Source organism: Pyrgilauda ruficollis, unplaced genomic scaffold (genome assembly GCF_017590135.1).
Source record: "Pyrgilauda ruficollis isolate IOZ18807 unplaced genomic scaffold, ASM1759013v1 scaffold74, whole genome shotgun sequence".
NCBI lineage: Eukaryota > Metazoa > Chordata > Aves > Passeriformes > Passeridae > Pyrgilauda > Pyrgilauda ruficollis.
In genome coordinates, this window is record NW_024529266.1 from 3865373 (window position 1) to 3887371 (window position 21999).

At 34.0% G+C, this 21999-nt stretch overlaps 1 protein-coding gene across 2 annotated transcripts in view; it reads right to left on the reverse strand.

Annotated features, from left to right (window-relative positions):
* The window catches only part of RFX3 (regulatory factor X3), a 109935-nt gene that overhangs the window by 20074 nt on the left and 67862 nt on the right, over window positions 1-21999 (reverse strand). Inside the window, exons 4-8 of one of the 2 annotated variants that reach the window (XM_041486127.1) lie at window positions 19714-19972; window positions 8111-8185; window positions 3845-4026; window positions 3147-3266; window positions 513-634 (exon numbers count right to left, since the gene is read on the reverse strand). In XM_041486127.1, the coding sequence (XP_041342061.1) occupies window positions 513-634; window positions 3147-3266; window positions 3845-4026; window positions 8111-8185; window positions 19714-19972 (758 nt within the window). The remainder of the gene's footprint in view (window positions 1-512; window positions 635-3146; window positions 3267-3844; window positions 4027-8110; window positions 8186-19713; window positions 19973-21999) is intronic. The other variant, XM_041486128.1, reaches the window with a different exon arrangement.

The following is a 21999-nucleotide window of genomic DNA, read 5'->3' on the forward strand; positions in this document are numbered from 1 at the left end:
CAAAAAATCCACAATTAGGGTATTTTTAAACATGACCTTTAGGTTTTCAGTTGAAACTATTTGTCTGTTTCCACTCACAACACTAGAACATCCTTTCAAAACAGCCAGGGGCAGCTAACCTGCACAGTAGTGCAATGCCATCCCCCTATGCCAATTTTCATGAAATAAAATGCACTGTAATGCACATGAAGGAAACAACTTTCATAGCAAAAATTTCATCATGCACATTTAATATACTTATGGAAAGCAACTTCATATTTATGTAATATGAAGCATATCTCACATTGTTTTTCCTGTTTTTCCTTTTATACTTACATGATGCATATTAAATATTACATAAAACTTAAATTACATAAAGTGTAATTTAAATGCCTTTCAGTTCTGTTGAGAGTAAGGATTTTAGAGAGGGCATGATAACTTCAGACGCAACTATTTTACTTGTCTGGGTTGATATTCACTGTGAAAACAAAGTTCATCTTATTTATATAGCAGTATAAAACCTGCTTTCATACCGAGAAACTGTTGATGATGTTGACTTTGGGCAATTATAGTTTGTTCAGCAGATGTGCCTGTCTGTTGACCACTTCCTGTGAAGCCATCTGCAACTCCATCCACTTTCTGCATAGGCTTATACCTGCAAAAATATCAAGTACAAAATTATACTTTCTGTTTACTTCTTCACAAATAAAAGAGTTTGATTTTTCCATCTCAAAATAAAATTTTCAGGACAAGTGTCAAAAGAATTTAGATATTCTTACTTACTTTGTAAAAAACAGAAGAAAAAACCACTAAGAGAAGCCAGAGTGTTAACAATGCATTACAGAATTCACAAAGGTGATATTCCAGCAGTACTCCCAATTTCTGGTAGAATTTAGCTTAGTAACATCATGTTGTAACACCAGCAAATTTATATCAAAAAGAATCAAATCCTTCCTTTTCCGCACATATTGGCATAATTTTGTAATATAAAGGTAATGCTTCATTACTTTTAAGAAGAAACAACAATACTGTCTGAGGATAACAAAGACTTCAAAATGAGCACTTTGGGATACTGAAGTTATGCAAATCCAAAAGGTTCATGGTTTCCAAATTAAGAAAAGGAATGAAGAAAAATGAGGCATACATTCAGTCTACAGCCTTTGCTGAAGAGAACTAGAAGTATTTATTCAATTAGATGTGTCTGATAGAGATGGTAGAATTGGTATAACCACCCAGAAAAAAAAGTATATTGACTACAATTTACCACTAATTTAAAAGACAAATGAACCACTAGAAATATTAATAAACTGACAAAAGAGAAATATTACCATAATCATGAAAATCACAATATTCAGGTTTTTAGTTCTCTCTTAATAAATCCTGCTAGAATTTATCAATACACTTGATATAGTGTATCAAGTGATATAGTAGGACAACAATGATAAGAACACATACTGTCATATATGAAACACTGAAGTTAAACGCTAAGCCTTCTATAGCACAGTATTTTTCACGTAACAGCTACCTATTGTGCATAATGGTATCTTGCAGTTCCCACCCCTCACCAACACCTTTATAGATTCTCGCAGCAGAGTTCAGGACTGATGTGAATTGAGCCTGAATTGGGTGCATGTTGGTGCAGGTACATAGGCGCAAGTGCAAAACATGGGGCACAGAAGTGTGCACTAACTGCACACAGTGCCATATGTGTGATTTTGTTCAGATATAATCAAGGAACATATTGACTTAAAGTTAAGAAAATAATGCCAAACATACTTAGGTAAGGAAAATAAGGGAACTATATAATACATACAGTGGTGTTAAATAAAATAATCAAGAAAATAATACAAAAAGAAATATCCAGTCCTAACAGCTATATAATGAAATTCTAAAATCACTTTTTCTTTGTGAATCACGAAGAAGACAAGAGATGTGACAATGTTTAGCTGACTGGCATAATTTTTCCAGAAATAATTCTAGTTTGACCACTGTGGCATATGTTTTGGTGCACATATGTAACTTTGGATGCAAGTGAATGTGTAAGTGAATGAGATTGAGTGGGTCAAATAAGCTTGCTGGAAGATTTTGTAAATATCTATCATCATTCCTTACTATATAATCCTGCCATGGTTTTTGCAACAAGCATTTTCTACTTGATGCTATTATGAGACATCTCATACTCCTGTATTATGCTCAGCAAAAGATAGTTAAGACTATATATTTTACCATAAGCTACCATTTAGTCTTGTAAATAATCTGTACTCTCTGGGAATGACAGTAAAATCATTTCAGATCAAAATGATTTCTGTGTTTGAAGTTAAAGTTTGAAGTTGTGTTTTCCATCTCAGTTGTGTACAAGGACACAAAATATGCTTGGTACACTATAACAAACTGTTCATTCAACTGAATGTCTTTGGGGAAGTAAATGTTCTAAAGGTGACTTGCTTGATATGGTGCTCTTCTATTTATGAGTGTCATGAAATTATGCATGTAATCCATTTTACTTTAGGGTAGTATGACTGGCTAGTAACACTAGTCAAATCAAAATTAATTTCAAAGAAATTTACTAATTTCCCATTTTCCCCCTAAAATTTTCTGTTTAATGTAGTTTTTAGTATGGATATTCACACATTCTTTCACCATCAGTACAGCCCTGTGCCACAGCTTTCAACTACTTCTGAGCCTTCACAGGTACCAAAGGAACTACAGATACTAAGGGAACATACTTACTTGGAGGTAAACCATTGTGGTCATATTAATTCTTCACAGGGATATGAAATAAATTCCAAGCAACTTAATAGTAATTTCTCTGATAAGAAGTGTGAACATAAAATGATTCAACAATGCAAAGAAACAGGAATGTTTGAAATTAAAGCTCTTACTGCTTTTATTCAGCTTGTGGGACAATAATTCAATATAGTTAAGAAGAATCTGTTCATATTATAGGTAATTTTATTATTATTTATTTTCTGCAAATTTATGACAATTTCCAGGTAAATATTCTTTCACACTGACCGGTGCCTGATGTCATTGACATCAACTGGGTATTCAGCACACTTTTGTTTTCACAGCAAAAAAGCTGAACAGGAATTCCAACTTGTCCATGTAAGGAAAAGTAAGACTTGATGAACTAGAAATAGTGTGAATAGTTGTGTTTCACACTTTACCTCTGTTTCTGCTGCATGGGCTGTTGTCTCATGGCCATATATTGCATGTCCTCTTGTAGTCGATTAAGAGGAGAGTCTGGCTTGACACGAATCCCATAGTAATGATATTTGGAGTTCCCCCTTTATAAAAAAGCAAGAATTAAATGAGCAGTAATACTAGTTTTACATATTTACACTACATTTACTTTACAATTTACATTTACTTTACAATTTACATTGACTGGAAAACAACACACACAAATCAGGTCTGGCTCTCCTGTCATACCTGTTTTACATGAGTGTCATTTTACTGCTTTTGGGAAATTAATTCACTCTCTTAAACAAATATTATCAGCATACTAACTTGCACTCCACTTGAGTAAGAAAAATAAAATGCAAATAAATACAATTTATCTAGTTATGGGCAAACAGTATTCTCAGTGATTTCCAAATGGAAAGTTATGTTTTATTTGTAATGATAAAAATCTGAAGTGTAGTTACCAAAATATAAACACATAAACTGTCAAAAGCAGAAGAAATAAAACTAGAATAGCATCTTGAAAAAACATAGAACTGTTCAACATGAAGAAATAGAACTGACAGAAAACCACTAATATTTTAATGCAGGTCTTATGTATTCTTTTTCTAGCAGACTAGTTTCTTATTCATAATTATTACCTTTATTTTTTATTATAATTCAGGATTTCAATTGCACAAACCTAGTTCCAAGTCTTCTGGTCCGTAGTCCCATGAAGATTGACCGTATGAGTTTTCCAAAGGAGGCAGCATTGACTGGATCCAACTTGTGCTCCTGACAGTGTCGTAAGTAATGGTTGTAAAGGGTACTTCTTGGAAGGCTCACTCCTTCTGCAGTTTCATAGTTGTCTAAAAGCCATTGAAGCTATATCACATACAAAACAGAAAAAAAAGCCCTATTATATACTTTATTAAAAATATTGTATGCGTACAGCATTAACTTCTGACAGTTGGAACCACTCTTCAGGTTTATTAAAAAATTACTTCCTTCCTCAGAGTGTCTTTAAATGTTAGTTAAACAATAATGTTTAACATTTTCAGAATTACCAGGGAATAGCAGAATTCATTGGACTTGTGACCTCAGGTTAGTGCCCTTTTCTTAAAATATTTTTGATTCAGTACCACACATCAGTATGTGATAAAGGTATCTATGCTTTGGAGACAAATTGTTAGTACCACAAAGAAATAAAGGAATCATGAATGTAATACACATAAATTGCAGAAAACAAACTCCTTGGGCACAATAGGAAATTAATGCATTTGGAAATCTGGAATATGATACTGTTTCTCTTTGCCTGTTATAAAAAAACATTAAGATACAGATAAGAAAAAAGCTACTGCATAAAAGTCAAAGAGCTACCTAGGTAATTATTGAAAATAATTGGTATGTCTATGAATCATTAGGGATACAAACCCTTTCAGCTGTAGCCTGCTTGCCTTTGACTTCCAAAAGGAACAGAATGACTTTCTTGGAAAAACAGTAATCTTTTCATGTAATTGTAGTAGATAATTAGAAACATGCAAGAAGAGACATTACGTAACATCACTGCATATGCTAAGTACAGCATACTTATGAAACATCTCTAGCTGTTGCTAATTTGTAAGTTAAAAAGACAATTTAATACTCCTAGATTTAATATTAAAGGAAAATGACAAAATAGATCAAAACAAATATAGTCTGAGAATACATTAAATTTCATTGTTTTAGTTTTTTGATAAGTCAACATTTTCCTTATTTGTCCCAGTACTTGTCATGGTTCCCTAGAATTTTCTAGGCTCTAGAAAAATACAGAAAGAAGATGAAAATGCTTCCAAGACATAAAATTTTTAGCTCGGTTTGCAGGCAATTTTGCATTTCAAATAAAGAAAATGAAGAAGTACAGTTAATCATCACTTATCATTGTTTTATATGTACTAACATTAACAAGTGCTTCCAAACAGAGCATCTGCTTCCAAACAGAGCATCTGTCATTTTGAAATATAGCTGAAGAAAAGGTATAATTGTTAATATTTGAGTTTTGCGTGAATGTATTAAACTTATTTCACTAGTGATCTGACGTAAGCCTGTCTTGGCTTACAAACAAAGGTAATTATGACTTTCAACAGTTGCAATCTATCCATACTGAAAATCTGTTATTACATCTCTATTTTTATTAACACATTTATATAACATTTGTCATATATTATTACAGCTACAATTGAATCAGAACAATACAGAACGTGAAGTACTTCTGCTTTCCTCAAGGGGAAAAACTCTGTCAATCCCAAAAGACTGACAAACAAAAATTAATTATTTTGTAATTAAGTTCTGTATGTAGCCTTAAAGATATTTTCCTCCAGATGGTTTCTAATCTATTATTAATCACTTTGAGTGCACTTCATTAATTATATGAATTTCTAACAGATGTTATTTCAAACATAACTTGCATTATTCAACACACAAAAAGCCAAATCAAAAGTTAAGTGCAATACAAGAATTTTTGGTCTTGGAAGGAGTTACTTAGTAGCAAGGGCTTGAAATCCTTACTTGATAGATTATAGCCTGGAAAAAAAAGTGCAGTTAATTCATGATTTTAAGAGAAAATTGAATCCAAACATTATTGTAAACAACTTTTTAAAGAACCCAAACATTTTTCTATCAAGCTGAAATACAATTCTAAAACTGTTCAGGTTTGAGTTGTATAAATTTGTAGTACTGATCATAATGTACTGGTAAGCTGGGGAAAGGTATGAAATATTTACAGAGCCAGACCTGTTAAATTGAGTGTGATTTCAATTAATCTGCAACATTTATAAAACACTCAACTATCAATTAGTTGAATAAGTTGATCCCATGCAGAAATACATCAAGAAACAAAAGAAAACAGAGGAGAAATGACAAACTCCTTAAAATGAGAACTCATGTATTTAGGAAAAAAAATCCTACAAAACCTCACTGAGGTAGCAAAAGGTGAAAATTTAAATTCCAAGTGAAAATATTTTCACAAATTAATTAATCACCTGCTAAGTGTACAAGTTAACAAAAAACACAATTTAGAATTCTATTTTAAAATCTGTTAAGCCAATTATTTTAATAAATGACAAACTAAACCATTAGAAGGCAAATTCAGGAAAAGTTTAAAGAGTCAAAGTGTACACCTACACTTAAACTTCCTTTACAACTGTCCTTGAGTTTAAAGACAATAATCATTGCTTTAAAAACAGGCAAAACATCCTGTAGGCTTGATCTAGATTTTAAATTTCTTTCAAAATGACCAAAAGCAGGAAAGAATTTTTGCCACCAAAATGTGTACAAGGGTTGTTTTAAATTTTTCTTTCCACACAGAGTCAAGGACACATCCCTATCACAGTATTTTTCACAAAGTGCTCACAGTCAAGAAATACCACGGTAAGTCTTCACAGCTGGAAAGACTGTGATCTTCTATGCAAATCTTGTTATTAGGAAGACACTGTGAATAGCGCCTAGAACTAGGAATGAGTGAAACACAGCTTGCAGAGGCACTGCAGCTTATCTTGTAATCTTTCTTGGTTTTATACAAAGACTACGGACTTCCTAACAGCTTTAAGCACAAACTTAGAATAGTTCTAGTGTTCTAACCATCTTTCTAGATGGTTCTAAAACATTCCCAAAAAAGCTACGGTCTGTTAAAAATTACATTTAAACAATGATTTTCATATTATTAGTCAAATAATATCAATTATTATTTAAATAATAATTTTGAAACCACCTTAACTTCAAAATAATTATTTTTTAAGCACACAAGGTGGAATCTAAATGTCTTTCTGTATATAATTTCCTGTAACTTTTTATAATACAGTTTTCCCCTTAAATTTTAGATTTAAGAAGAAAAAGTTTGCCTAAATTCTCCACAAAACATTTTTAATTTTAACGACAACAAAACCAGACCCCTACAGGAAAAAAAAATCCAAATCCAAAACCAAACCTTCTAAAGAATACAATTTTAATTTTATTTTCAAAGGACAATCTTTACCATCATATTCTACATTCAGACTGCAAACTAAATTTCAATTTCTTCTGTAAAACAATAAGGGTATTTGAATTTATATAATAAGTAAAGCTGAGAAGGAAAAAAGAGTAATATGAATACAAACCAATCAACATGGCAAAAATACAAAATTCAAAACCTTAAGAATCAATAGAAAAAAAAACATTTCAGAAAGACTAACAACTTACAAAGTAATAATATTATTTATGTAATAAGTTTAAAATTAACTTGGTCTTTTTCCTTTATTTTAAAGTTATATATAATTAACTTATCACTATATTTGGAGATCATGTTTTCCCCAAATATCTTTTAGCGTTGTCTATGAAAAGGTCTTAACTGTAAGACTTGCAGGGTAAAAACAAAGTAAAAGGCAGATGAATAAGACATTTCTGTGTACTTCAAGTTAAGGCACTGCTTTCAATTTTTACCAGGTCATCAGAAGGATCCTTAGGATTCTTAAATAAGTAATTTAAAAATAAACTCACTAGTCAGAATAAATGGATAAACACCTAGGAATAACCTAAATATATTATTTAGGTGTGCTGTTTGTTTCTTCTCTTCCTCTTCACATGCCACAAAATTAATACACGGTACACAGTTCTTATGATGTAGACAATTGTACTTAAAATGCCAAAAGCCAGCTAATTTAGAATTAATTGAACCTTAGCTTGACATTTACACTGTAACCCGCAAAACAGTCAAATGTGTTAACTCATCCTAACACAGGTGTACAGCATAGGAAACAGGTAACACTCTGCAATATACCATAAAGACATTTAATCTGACAAAATAAAGCCATGGGAGGTGTAGTAGAAGATTACAAGCAACTAAGATGGGAAGATTAAGAGCAAAAAGTAATAATAAAATAAAACAAACATTTAGAGGCAGGCTAAGCATGCAGAACAAGCAAGAGAGAGTGTATGTGAAGAAGAGACAACTTACATGGCTGTTGAGAAGAGAGCTTCTGTGAGTGGACAGACCATCAGACTTTTGCAGTGTCTCAATCGCCATTTCAATCTGATAATAGATGTCATTAAAAAAAGGACTCAAGATGGGATAGTAAAAAAGCCTGATCAGAGAAGTTTTGACAGATTCCTTACAGATAACAGAAATGCCTGCTTTATTCCTGGCTAGGGCATATATTTCATTAAAAAGCCTCATTCTAGAGTCCCAGTGAACATAAGCCTCCTCAATGAGGTCAGAAAGTCCTTGCACATATCCAATTTTGCTAGCATGTATACTGCAGGATCACAGCCTCAAAGTTCATTTTACCTTCTGAGCTGCTCAGAATGAGCTCAAGAAGTAGAATTACTGGTGAGCTGCACTGAAACAAAAAACCCCAGACTGAACAAAAACATAATCACTAAAGTAAAAAAAAAATTAAGTAAAAAATCCCTAAACGATTTTCTGGAAGGTCTCCATATGTTTTCCCTTCAACTACACCAGGAAGAAACATGCAGAGCTTGCAATAAGAATTGAATTAGAAACAAGACTTTAACTATCTGAAATCACAGAATCAAATCCCAAACCAAAGTAATTCAATAGGCTTTACACCATTAGCTTCACTGGGACAGGACATCAACCCTTACTCCTGCCAGCACCCTTTGAAGATCCCCAGCTGTCAAAGTAAATGGAAAGTCAGGAGTTACACAGACTGCAGGATCCAGCCTTTGGGAAAGCAGATTTGTTCACAATAATTTTGCTTTTAAAAAGGAAAAGAAAACACAGTATAACTAAAATACAAAGTAGATTTTTTTCAAATGCAAATGTATGGTTACTCTCACATCCATTTTCTTTCTTTTCCTTTTAAATAACAATGGCTATTTTGATTTTGAACGGTTTGGCAACAACATTAAAGAAAAAACCTAAGTGTAATTTATCTGGGGGGCCAGAAGAGCAAAAACCAACAATGAAAATGACAAAGACAATGGAATGCACAGTAAGAAAAGGCACACAATTATTAGCTACAATAAATGGCCGAAATGAAAGCAATGGAACCACCACTTAAACTTTTAAAAAAATACTTATAATTATCTCTGTAAACATTTTTAATGAGCCCTCTCTATTGTACTTCAAATACCACAGTACTAACTATCATTTTAATGACATAATTTATCAATATTGGCTGAATTTTCTCTCTGTATAGTAGAAATGGAAAACTACTATAGCTGATGTTTGAATTTACCTGTAAAACTAGTTTCTCCTTTTTTTCCAGGGTAATTGACAAGTATTCTAATATATTAGCTGTGAGGAGTAATTTCTTTTAATTGTGTAATATTAGCTTTGCAAGTCTTTAAAAAAAAGGTACATTATTAAATATATACAATTACTATGTAAGAAAACATTTTTGCTTGGCAATAATGTTCTTTCTTTTAAAAGTCAGTGACTTGCTTCAGTGGAAAATACCATAAGATCAAAGTATTCAATCACACAGGAAAGATCAAATTTTAAAAGCATGCTTCAAGAAAAACACTACAAGCTCAAAAGATCATCATGCCGTCAGTTTACTATATTGTAGCCAAAGAGTTTCCCTTCCTAAAAAATACTACAGTCAAACAATTGAGAGTGTACAGACATTTAACTCCTAAATCTGAATGTTAGGTCACATGTACCACAGTGCTTAATCCACAGCAGTACTGTACATCGGGGTTACACTGACTGCTGCTCATTCCCACTACTGCCCTACTCTCATTTTGTTGCTGCAACGTGTGATCTTCTTTGTTCAGAGAACAAATCTGCTAAAAAATTAGCATCTCTAGTAATTTCACTTGAAAAGTGGCATCACAGATGACACTGACTCCTCACTGCCATATTGACACCATGGCTTTTGAGGGTAACTGTTGGGCTTTTCATCATTTGGGTAATTTTTGCTGCTGGAGTTTCTTTTAGTAGATTTCATGAGTATGGCCACTGAAGGCACAGAATTTGTGTTCACTTTTAGTGCATCACATAAGCCAAGCAACACTGGCTACCACTAAAACACGTTAATTACTTTATCAAGCTCAGAAATGGGATCTATATTTAAAATTAGTCTCCACATATTCTACTAGGACAAGCTTAAGGAGAAATTGTTTTCACTACTAATTATTTTGTTCACCATTTTTAGATGATATTTTGATAAAATGAACTTTCACCTTTATCTGACAGATGTCTCTACAATCCCAGAAACCCTCTTTGCATATAGGTTGTAAAATTACTTCTCTAACTATTTTTGAGCATAAAATAGGATTGATTTGAAGACAGATTTTTTACACAGTAAGTGATTCATTTGCCCTTTCTGAAAATTTATGGCTGCTGCTTGTTTTATTCTATTGGTGCCCTACAGGGCTCAGTTCTAGGGCCAATTCTGTTCATTTTTAACAATGAACTGGACAGAGGAGTGACTGCACCATTAGTAAGTTTGCTGGTGTTATCAAACACCAAGTTTGTTGGTGTTATCAAACTGGGAGGTGCTGTTCACTCTCCTGAGGGACAAGAGGCCTTAGGAGAGAGGGATCTGGATAGAGTGGAGCACTGGGCAATCACCAGTGACATGAAGATGGCAAGTCAAATGCCAGATTCTGCACCTGGGATAGAGAAATACCAGACCCAAGTCTACACCAGGAGAGGGGCAGCTCTGGGGTTGCAGAGAGGGCTCTGAGGGTGCTGGTTGGCAGCAGGCTCTGTGGCAGCCAGCAGTGTGCCCTGGCAGCCAGGAGGGCAGCAAACCCCATCTGGGTGCAGCAAACGCCATCCTGATGCAGCAAACCCCACCCTGAGTGCACCAACCTCGGCACTCTATGTGTCCCTCTGTGTCCAGCGTTAGGGCAGGGCTCCCCCTCGAGTGCTGGGTGCAGCTCTGGGCTCCACCATTTCAGAACCATGGGAAGGTCCTCAAAGGTGTCTGGAGAAGGGCAAGACAGCTGATGGAAGGACTGGACACCATGGCTGTGAGCAGGCTTAGGGTTTGTCTAGTCTGGAGGAAAGCAGGCTGGGGGGCAACCTCCTTGCTCTCTGCAGCTTCCTGAAGAGGGGAAGTGGAGAGGGAGGTGCTGATCTCTTCTCCCTGGGATCCAGTGACAGAATGTGTGGGAATGGATCAAAGCTGCACCAGGGAAGGTTCAGACTCACCATTAGGAAGCATTTCTTTATAGAGAGGTGGTCAAGCCCGATGATGCCCTGAGCCTATCAATGTGTAAGGGGCATTTGGACAGAGATCTTAAGAGCCTGCTTTACCTTTGGGTTGGCCCTGAACTGAAGTAGTTGGGCTAAATGATTCTTGTAGGTCCCCTACTACTGAAATATTTTATTTTCTTCTACTCTGTTATTCCATGGGTTTGAGTTTTCAGGAGGCTTTATGTGACACCTGTGTACAGGAAACAGAAGCTACCCAAGTAAAAAGCTCCTTAAGAGAAGGATCTATTCCTTAAGTGAAGGATCTGTTCCTTCATGCTTTTAGGTTCTAAGTTCCAGCCAGGGACTTTTATTTAGGCTAAAAAACTGAACATTACGTCTCTATTCAAATAGCACTTAAGCACAGAATAACTACATAGGTAATACAGTGTGCATTATCATGATATTTTGTGTACAGATTAAAGTAATTTTAACATTTAAAATTACGTTCTCTGTAAATACAAAAGGAAGACTGATATCCTTCAATTGTTTTAACAATAAGCTGTGAGAGTTTCCAGGCACAACTTCCTACATATTTATCTGATATGTTAATAAGAAGAATTTCATTTATTTGAATATGTGATCAGTCATACATTTCCCCTTTTCTTGTCTTAATAAGACTAAAAACATTTATTTAAAAGTTCTGATAACTGAAATGTACACTATCACTCCCACTGCAATTCCAACTAAATCATGTTAAATGTTACACTAAATGTAGGAACACTAATAGGTTTGTACAGTTACAAACATAGGCAGTCACTAAATTAAGAGCATTATAGATGAGAAAACTATGATTATTAATTTCTTCAATTTACTTTATTAGCAAGCTAAAACACTGCCTCATACTCTGAAACAATCATTAAGGAATAAGGATATTCTTCTGGGGTTAAAAAACTTCAGCAGTTTGATGCTAGTATGTGCATCTATAATGCAACCCTTACATGATCTACCTATTTGGAAGTTATTGACTGTTTTTGCTAGATTATGTCTTAGCATTCATTAATATCTTTCTTGATAAACAAATGACATAGTCTAAGATGCATATAGCACAGACATAGCAAACACCTATCCCAAACCCACTTTGCAAAAAAATCCCTTCCTCTTAGGAAGAAGAAAGAAACAGTGCTTTTCCACATGATTGAACTAACAATTTCCATTATCAACTAACAATTTAACAATTAGTACAAAATGTTTATCGTAAGTTGCTCTGAGGAGTTAAAAAAAAAGAAAACTGTGCAGAAATTGAAGTCCTGAGGTTCAGTGAATAATTTGGGTAGCTTACAATTTTTTTTTTTCTTTATCTGTTTGCATTTGCAAACCACCCTCCACCAGCAGCAGGGCAGGCAGGTGGTATCTTAGTATTCAATATATTGTTGCAACATCTTGAAAAAAGATAGCTACTAGTAGTCTCTTTTTCCACAGGCACCTCTCATTCACAACGCCCTTTATCCACTTCCAAAGGTTCACCCTTTCAGGCTTGAAAGGAAGTGAAATTCTAAAGCAGCTGTCATCACAATGCTCCATTATGAAGGAATTACTAATTCATCACATGTATACAAGAAAGACTGATCTGGTGGTACAGCTAGCTAAGTTCTGGGTACTTGTGGCAATTGTGCCTACCTAACTAAGGCAGAATTAATCTGAAAATACAGGATAAATGAACACAGCCCTTTTGAAAATTTCAATTTCAGCCTTTTATGATGCCACAAACATGCATGGTTCATGTTGGCTTTCAGTACTGTTTCAGGACTGAGTATTCATGTATGTCATACTGTTTTCTGAAACCTGTGCCAGAGGGCTGTGTTAGGCAGACAAGCTTGCCCACAATAAACAAGCTTGAAAATTAAATTATATTGACCACGTGAGGAGAATTCCACTCTAGCCCATACAGCTGGAAGACTTAAATCTAAAAGATTTGCATTCCTGTCAATAGAAAAAGCTGTAGCAACACCTGCAAAATTTTGCTCAAAGTATTGAAACAATACTATGAAGACAGACAGAAAGATACTTCTTTAAGTCTGTGGAATGAAAGAAATGTAAATATGCAGAAAGAGATGAAAAAAAAAAAAAAAAAGATGTAAAATTAGTGCAGTATTTTACACAAAGCTGACCTTAAAAGAATACTGATAAACTTTAAAAACTTAGAAAAAGAAGGGCTTTTTTTTATTCCTAAAAACTCCTCTGATTAAATTGTAAATATGAAAGTTTAATATACATAACAGATACAGGTCAAAACACCCGCTGCAAATGCACACTACCAGTACTCTACAGGTACATAAGGCATGCATCCTGACTAATGAATACAGCATGTTCTCTAGTGATTACAAAAGAACATAAGGAGTTGTTTGGGAGAAAAAGCACATCTTGCAGTCACAGACTGGAAAAATAAAAAGTGCTTGGAGTTAAAACCGATTACCTTTTCCTTCCCACATTTTCAAATGTAATGTTATTGGCCAAGTCCCAAGGGACCTTGACACAATTCAGGTGGGCTGATGCATATCTCATGAAATTCAATAATGCGAAGTGCAAGGTCCTGCACTTGGGTCATGGCAATCCCAGGCTACTGGTTGTGTGAAGAAGTGTGAGAGCAGCCCTGCAGAGAAAGATTTGGGGGTGATGGTTGAGGAAAACCTCAACAACAGCTGGCAATGTGCATTAACAGCCCAGAAGACCAAATGTGTCCTGGGCTGCTTCCAAAGCAGTGTTGCCAGCAGGGCCAGGGAGGGGATTCTGCCCCTCTGCTCTGCTCAGACCCCACCTGCCGTGCTGCATCAGCTCTGGGGTCTCAGCACAGGAGGAACATGGACCTATTGGAGCAAGTCTAGAGAAGGGCATGAGGTTGAAAAGAGGACTGCAGCATTTCCTTATGAGGACAGACTGAGGAAGCTGGATCCGTTCTGCCTGGAGAAGAGAAGGTTGCGTGGAGACCTCACAGCAACTTCCAGGATCTGAAGGGGGCCTGCAGCAAAGGTGGAGAGGGACTCTTCGTAAGGAACTGCAGTGGTAGGACAAAGAGTAATGGGTACAAACTGAACGGGGAGAAACAAAGGTTGGATATTAGGAAGAAATTCTTTACTCTCAGTGTGGTGAGAAACTGGAACAGACTGCCCAGAGAGGCTGTGGAATTACCGTCTCTGGGACTGTTCAAGGCCAGGCTGGATAAGGTCTTGAGCAACCTCATCTAGAGGGAGGTCTCCCAGTGCATGGCAGAGGACACTGGACTAAATGATCTTTAATATTCCTTCCAACCCTTAACAATCTATGATTCTATGTCTATCTTCTTTGCTAGAAGTTCTCCAACATAGGGACAAATTTACCATCTTTTCCCCAGATCATCCATTATTTATATACCTAGTGTCTCTTATATACATCTTTAAACATATTTTAAACCTTTTTCTCTGTGGTCATTTCCCCCACATTTGGAAAACAAACCAAAAAATCCCACGTAAAGACCTGTTGTCAAGCTTGTCATAAAGACTTTTAAAATATATACATTCCACCTAACACTGAAAAACACATGTAAATACATCAGTTATTCACACCAGAGAACCAAAACAGGGAAACTAAAAAGAAAATTCAACTCAGATTACTATTAAAATCAAATCTGAAAACATTTATGGCATGACAGCCTTAGACAGAGAGGGAGACCATATTAGGACAAATATTTATTTAATCAAAAACAAAGAAAACCTGCAGTCCTTCAGAAAGGTGATGCATCTATGCCATTAATAACCAGACTGTTTTGAGAACATCATCATGGCACATCTCCTGGCATCCAGTTTATTATGCATTTTCAAACAAAAAGAATTAACACAAATTCTTCCCATGGACTGACAGATACCTAATTTTGATATCTTATGATGAAAAAAATCATGTTTCTTACAATCTTTTAAAATCAGAAACTGGAATAATACATTGGAATAAAGCAAGTATCCAAGAACTTGTTTTTTGGATAAACAAATACAGAAATAAACATTAAACTGCCAAAATTGGAAACACTGTAATTGCTGCAGGGCTTTTATGGAGAAAACACACTAAAAGCCATTGAGGCCAACCTGTATCAGAGAAGAAGCAAGGAGCATAGACAGAATCTAGTCAGGGTAGGTGTGGCTGACCTTGGTAGCAATCATTCTCCCTTTCCCACCACATTCCTTGTCTTGTGAAGATTGCATAGAGTCAGTGTGAGATTTTACAATGTAGCAGCAAGGTACTCAAAGGGACAGAGAAATACATAAATTATTTTGTGACATTGCTACACTGAAACCTCTGGAAGAAAGGGGGAGAAGCGATAATGCTCCATAGCCTGAAGCAGAGACCAAAGCAGGAGATTTATCAAGGCACATGAGCCACCTGATACCTTTTTGTCACAGAAGTCACTGTACTCAGTAGCAGAAATTATAAGTATATATCTTGCCTGTATATGATGTCAGACAAAATGATCTGATAATCCTTCTTGCATAAAAGTCTGTGCATCTTTGATTTGATCAGAAATCTTTTATTTTACGCTAAAATGGATTTAGTTACATCAAAATTACAAGAAAAGTTAAGAAATGGAGGAGTAAAAAGCTACTGTACCAAGAAGGAAATTAATAAATAAAATGTCACCTCAAACTTAAATCCAAATTATAACCTTTATGCCTTTATGCAAGATGTGCTAGTTTTTTCTGAAATAGTTATAATATTTCCACTAGAAATGCATTATAATGATATGGTATTTGCATTGGGTCTTCTTACTTCTTGTTTTCTCTCCAATAATTACAAAATATTTTTAGCAGGTATTATCCTTCCTTTAAAGTTATTCCTTTGCATGCTGTGTTTACTAGCAGAACTAATAGTTTGTGGGGATACATATACATATACACATAAATTTTGATTTTATTTTCATGCAGATTTAGATTTGCACTGAAATAGGATGAAGTTCTGTAACAGCATGAGTGGAGACCTCCTATGGTTGGTGATGACTGCTGAATGACAATTGTAAATTGAGGATCAGTCATAAAGCTTGTTAGAAAACAAGACTAATAGATGGGAGCCTCTCACTGACTGACAAGTATAACAACGCATTTATTACTAGAAACTGTATGAATTTTTTAACCTTGTGATATTATGAAATATGGTGATTAGATTACCTTTTTTCATCACAAGAACAATCCTTAGGTGTTTACATATGGGGAAATAATGGAAGGTGATTTATATTTCATTAACATGGCAATCAATCAATTTTTTTGGAGAGTCCCCTAAATGTAGCGGTTCCTTATTTAGTGAGAGCTGCCAGTAAACCAAAGAGATGACTTTCATACAGGTTTCAACATGCAAATTTGTTTCAAACAGACATCCAGCTAGGCTAAATCAGTTCTTCTTCAATGCAATCACAAATGCTCTGGACCAATCTACAAACATACTCACATGAAAATGATAATTTTGGAAATCTGCTTATCTACTGAGCATCTTATATAGAAGTCCTTATAATCTGAATGCCTTTCTGGTTTTGTGAAAAAAAAACCCAACCTTTTCAGCATGTAGAGAAAGTAGTTTAATAGGCCAGCAAAGAGTATAATGGAAAGACACAGTGAAATCAATGGAAAAGAAAAGAGTAAAGAAAAAGCTAACAAAAGTTATTCATGCATACCAACATAAATCTTTACTGTATATATGTTGGAATACTTTTGAGAGAGCATAAGTCCTGACATTTTGGCTAGGAAAGCAGTGCTACTGCATACTGTAGCTTAATAAGGATTGCTTTCCTGTATGAATGTTTGACAGAAAATTAAAACAAATTAAATACTACAACCAAAATATTTCCTCTTCATTAAAATTCAGAAGCAGAACCCAGAATTACATTAAACTATATAGAAAAAAGTGAAAATAAAATTAAGTTTAAAAGTCTATCTTTTATTGAATTCTGCATAAAACAAATAGCTTACCTGCTGGAGAGTAAATTAGATTTTTAATTTAATTTATCTAAAAGACAGTTAATAAAATTTACCTATTTTATATATTTGACTTTTAACCTGAAACTCTTGCTTCTTTCTTTTAACTTAAACTAAATGCATCTGAAAGTGATAACATAATTCATACAATAATTTGCTTATTACATAATGTAATGATTTGATCAGTGAAGGTGATAAATGACAAAACAAGTGAAGTAATCAGCTGAAAAGAGTAAACAGAACTAATACCTCTATGGCAAAATAAAGAGAACTTGTGATGATCACATATATTAATAAATAAATTCTTATTAATTTCTACATCCTTTTTCTGTATATGAAAATTTTCCAAACTAACTCAAAACTGGGAAAACTTTTCTGCATATTATTCTAGCAAAACAGTCTGCATACAGGTTATTTTGATCGCTCCAATACATTCTCTACATAAGAATGAAAAAAGTTATGATGATAAAGATCAAATGAGGATCACAAGTGAAACAAGCTCTACCTATCAAAGGTGCAATCCAATTAAAGTATTACATTGCTCTATTTAACTCAGTTTATTATGCCACCAAGTAAAATTAAAACAGACGAAGTGCTTTCAAGTGAGCTTATACTGAAACTTAGTGTTTCAATAATTATTGTATGTTTCAGCTGAAACACAACTAGCCTAAAATTATTATCTAAAATCATGTTATGTCCCACTTCCTTAGCAAGAAATGTACTTCTGATGTACTCTAATGTAACATTCTTACAGAACTATATTATATATTATACAGACTATATTATATATTCTATAATATTATACAGAACTATATTATACAGAAGAAATAACACTCTAAGAAACAGAGGAAATTGTTTTAGTGTCAAAATGTAATTTAGTAATTGTTGTTTAACTAGCAGTATTTTCTTCTATTCTTGACAGTGAGTTGATATAGCAGTATAGAATTTATTTTGAGCAACTAAACCAGACTATTTTACTGACACATAGAGAAAGAGAAAAATGCTGCTGAAGCCATGAATTTTAGCTTTCGTTCAATGTTGGCAAATTCTACTTTTAGTTTTTGAAAAAAAAATCAAACCAAAAATCAATTTTTAATTTGCAAAATATAGTGTGGAGTTCTGACATTCAAATACTTCTAGGATTTTCAACTTCAAAGTAACTCTACTACTCTTCATTTATGTTTACTGGATACATTTAAGCCTCAATTGTTTTCACAGTCAGTTAAGCATCTGAAATCTGAAAGAGGAATGACACTTTTTTCAGAAACTGTGTTCTTCTATTAAGTCATGTAAAATACAGACAAATGTTAATATACACTCTGTTTTATAACTCAAGTATAAAATTCTCTATTGCTATGAAAGCTCCCACTATGTTCAGGTGTGATAGTTATACTATTCATGAATTACAACTCTTCACAATTTTTGTTTTCTGGAAACAATACTGCATGGGTTTTTTGGACTCAGTAATAACTTCTTGCATGGTACCAAAAATTGTATTTATTCATACCAATCACCTTAAGATTCATATTGGAGAGAATTTTGAGATAATCTAAATTATCCAATGCTTTTACATTAGTTCCTAAAAATTAAGTTCCCTAACTTTATTGCCTTTTTGAAAACTTATAAATCTGTATTATTACTGGTGCTTTATCTTCTTTATATATTTTTAAACTGCTGCTACCCTATGTTTCACAATTCTCTTCCCCATTACTTCCAAATCTCTACTTGCAGACCAGAATACTCAGAAGCATGAGGTAAAAGTATTCCTTAGGGCAGCAAAGGTAAGAGTAGTATAAACACAGTTTCCTAACTGAAATATAGACTGATTGAGTAAGTTCTTAGGTAAAGTTCTCCATGCTCATGTTTACGTATCCACAGTATTCTATACCACAGTTGTAACAGAATGCATCTTCCCATAACACTGTCAGACATTCCCACAAGAGCTTTTAATCTGAACACAGTTTAGAAACATAACATAGATAAATAGGAATGAAGTGTTAAAACATATTACCTCAGTATTCTGAACAATTGGAAATCTTTTGAAATAAGTTACCAAAACTATACTAATACCAGGTAAACAAACTGATCAAATGCAAGGAAGTTACAGATACTGATCTATGAACTTACAATATTTAACATTTACATCTAACAGTTACTCTCAACAACACTATTTTTCTTACATTTTCAGAAAAATTATAAAATGTTTAAATTTAACATATGAAATGTAATTATTCACAAGCTGTCAAGGGAAAGGTATGCCTTCATTATTAAGTTTTCACAGTATTCTTACTCCTGTATCTTATACATATATAGTGCTTCTTTTACAAAAAGTACTATGCAGTCCTTATTCTGACAACATAATACCGCAATGCATTCTGTCACAAAAACGGTGTCAGTATGCAAGAACATCTGAGTGACTAAGAGACTAGTCTCAATGGTTTTGCATCAGTCTGAAATACTTACTGTCGCTGGAGAGGCCCGCGTTGTGTGAGTCACTGTATGACCAGAATTTTCCATTGAATTGCCAATCAGATAGGTCCCTCCTGAGCTGCTAATAAGTTGTCCTCCTGTTACGCCCATCTGAATCCCTCCAGTGCCCACCATGCTATGCGACGAGACCACTGTTGTCACCTGTGCAGAACTTCCTTGAGTATCAAAATAATTTCCCCCAGTGTTTTGACTGTACATCTGGGTTTCTGTGTAAGGATAAGTTGTCGATCGGCTTCAAGAAAAGAAAATAAAAGAAAAGGAAAACATATTATTTGCATTTCATTTAGCTGAGTTATAATGTTTATAACTTTAGAAAGTGATTTACAAAAACTAAAATCAAATTAATACGATTGGCAAACAATCCCTGTATCCTCAGAAAATAACAGTTAATCAAGTCAAAGATTTAAATAACTAACTCGGTGTCAATGGTAAGCCAAGTATCCACTGAACATTATAGAAAAACTGTCAGTCTTACACAAAGAGGAAGAGAGAAAGGAACAACAAAAATTGAAGGCAGGCACATAGAGCTAATCTAATTAGTAATACATTGCAAAGTAATCTACAAAGCTCTCTCTGCATCGACATTTTTTTTTAAATTTTACAACAGAATTTAAATTTCAAGTTGGATGCTGTATGTTTTGTATAATGTGTAGTTTAAAAAGTCACAAACAATTCATACAAATATCAGCTAACAGAGTCCAGTGTCCAAGAATCCTCTGTTGTTTATTGTTTTTAAATTTACTGAAGCTTGAAAATCTGAGTCTGCTGGTATTTTGGGAAATGCAGTTATTTTTACAGGGCAAATTAAAAATTAGACATGAATTCATGTAAAGTTAAAAACCAGCATTTAAGAAATAAAACCAAACAGAACTATAACTTCTAAAACCATCACAAATATTAGAGAAGTTAAGGAATGTAATAGTAACATTTTAAAAATAATTATCAAGTATGAAACATTTACATGTCATTAAACACTTCCCCCTAATAAACTACTCAGCAACTGAAACCTTCTATCATGTCTTTCATGTTCTTATTTACTTATGAATCGTTATTCTTCATGTTTTATAATCTACTTATAATTTTTGAATTTGTATTTGTTTCCACAAACTAAATTTGATATTTAACTCTATATATTTCAAAATTATGAAGTAAATATAATTAATTATTTCAAAGACTGGATCTTTGTATGTTGACAAGCATGATAACAAGTAAAAATCAGTCAGCTTACCCAACCACTAATTTTCTTATTTAAGCATAAAATTCTGTAATATTTTTTGTAATCCACAGGCAGTATCAATTTATACAGCATGTAACTAAACAAGTTAAAAAACCCACACAACTAAATAACAAAACCCCAGACACTTTTGTACAGAAACACAAGAGGTGGATGCAGCGCTCATGTTTTATGCAATAAACTGATGATCAAGACATGTATGCAAGAACCTGAAGTCAGGCTTTTCTTTCCCTTTATCTATATAATATTTATTTTAAAATTAATATAGAGAAAAAAGTTAAGGCAATTTATTGTTGTTTTTTAAATTATGAACAGTTATGTAAGATTACTTAATTAGTAAACATCAGACGCAGAAATTATAATTTCTTGTTTACCTTCAGAAAAGCATTACTTCTAAATAACTGAGGAACATAAGAGTACCTTATCAACAACCAAAGTCAGAAATTTTGCTTTGTTAACCATTGCTACAACAGTTTCTTCATTTCCCTGCCCAGACTTGCAGAATCTCCAAACTTAAGTTTCAAAATCTGAAATGTTTCATAAGCCTCATACTACCTTATTCCCTCTTACCCCTCTTTAAGCTACTTAAACACTTTCCATTTTATTTTGAGTATTTCAAAAGCCTTAAGATCAGCTGCAAACAACCTTGAAGCTAATCCAAAAGAAATGCCTTGCAGTTTGCTGAAAACAAAGTGAAATAGTTGTTTTAGGGACTAATGCTCAAACAGACATTTAATCTATTAACCTTTCTTTTGAAAGTTAAAATCAGTTGATCTTCGCGTTGCAATAACCTATGTATGTATTGAGGTCCTGTGCAGGTCATGGTTAATCTGTTCTCTCAAGCCAAGGCATCATGGAGGTACCTTGTGATACCTTAGGGATACCGTTTTTCTTAGAACCACAGGAAAGATCTACTGAGTTGTTAAGGTGCAAAAAAAAAAAAAATCACTGAATGCTGTCATCTTCATCCCTAAATCACCTCCCCACATGCCACATCTAGATGTTTCGTGAACAATTGCAGCGAT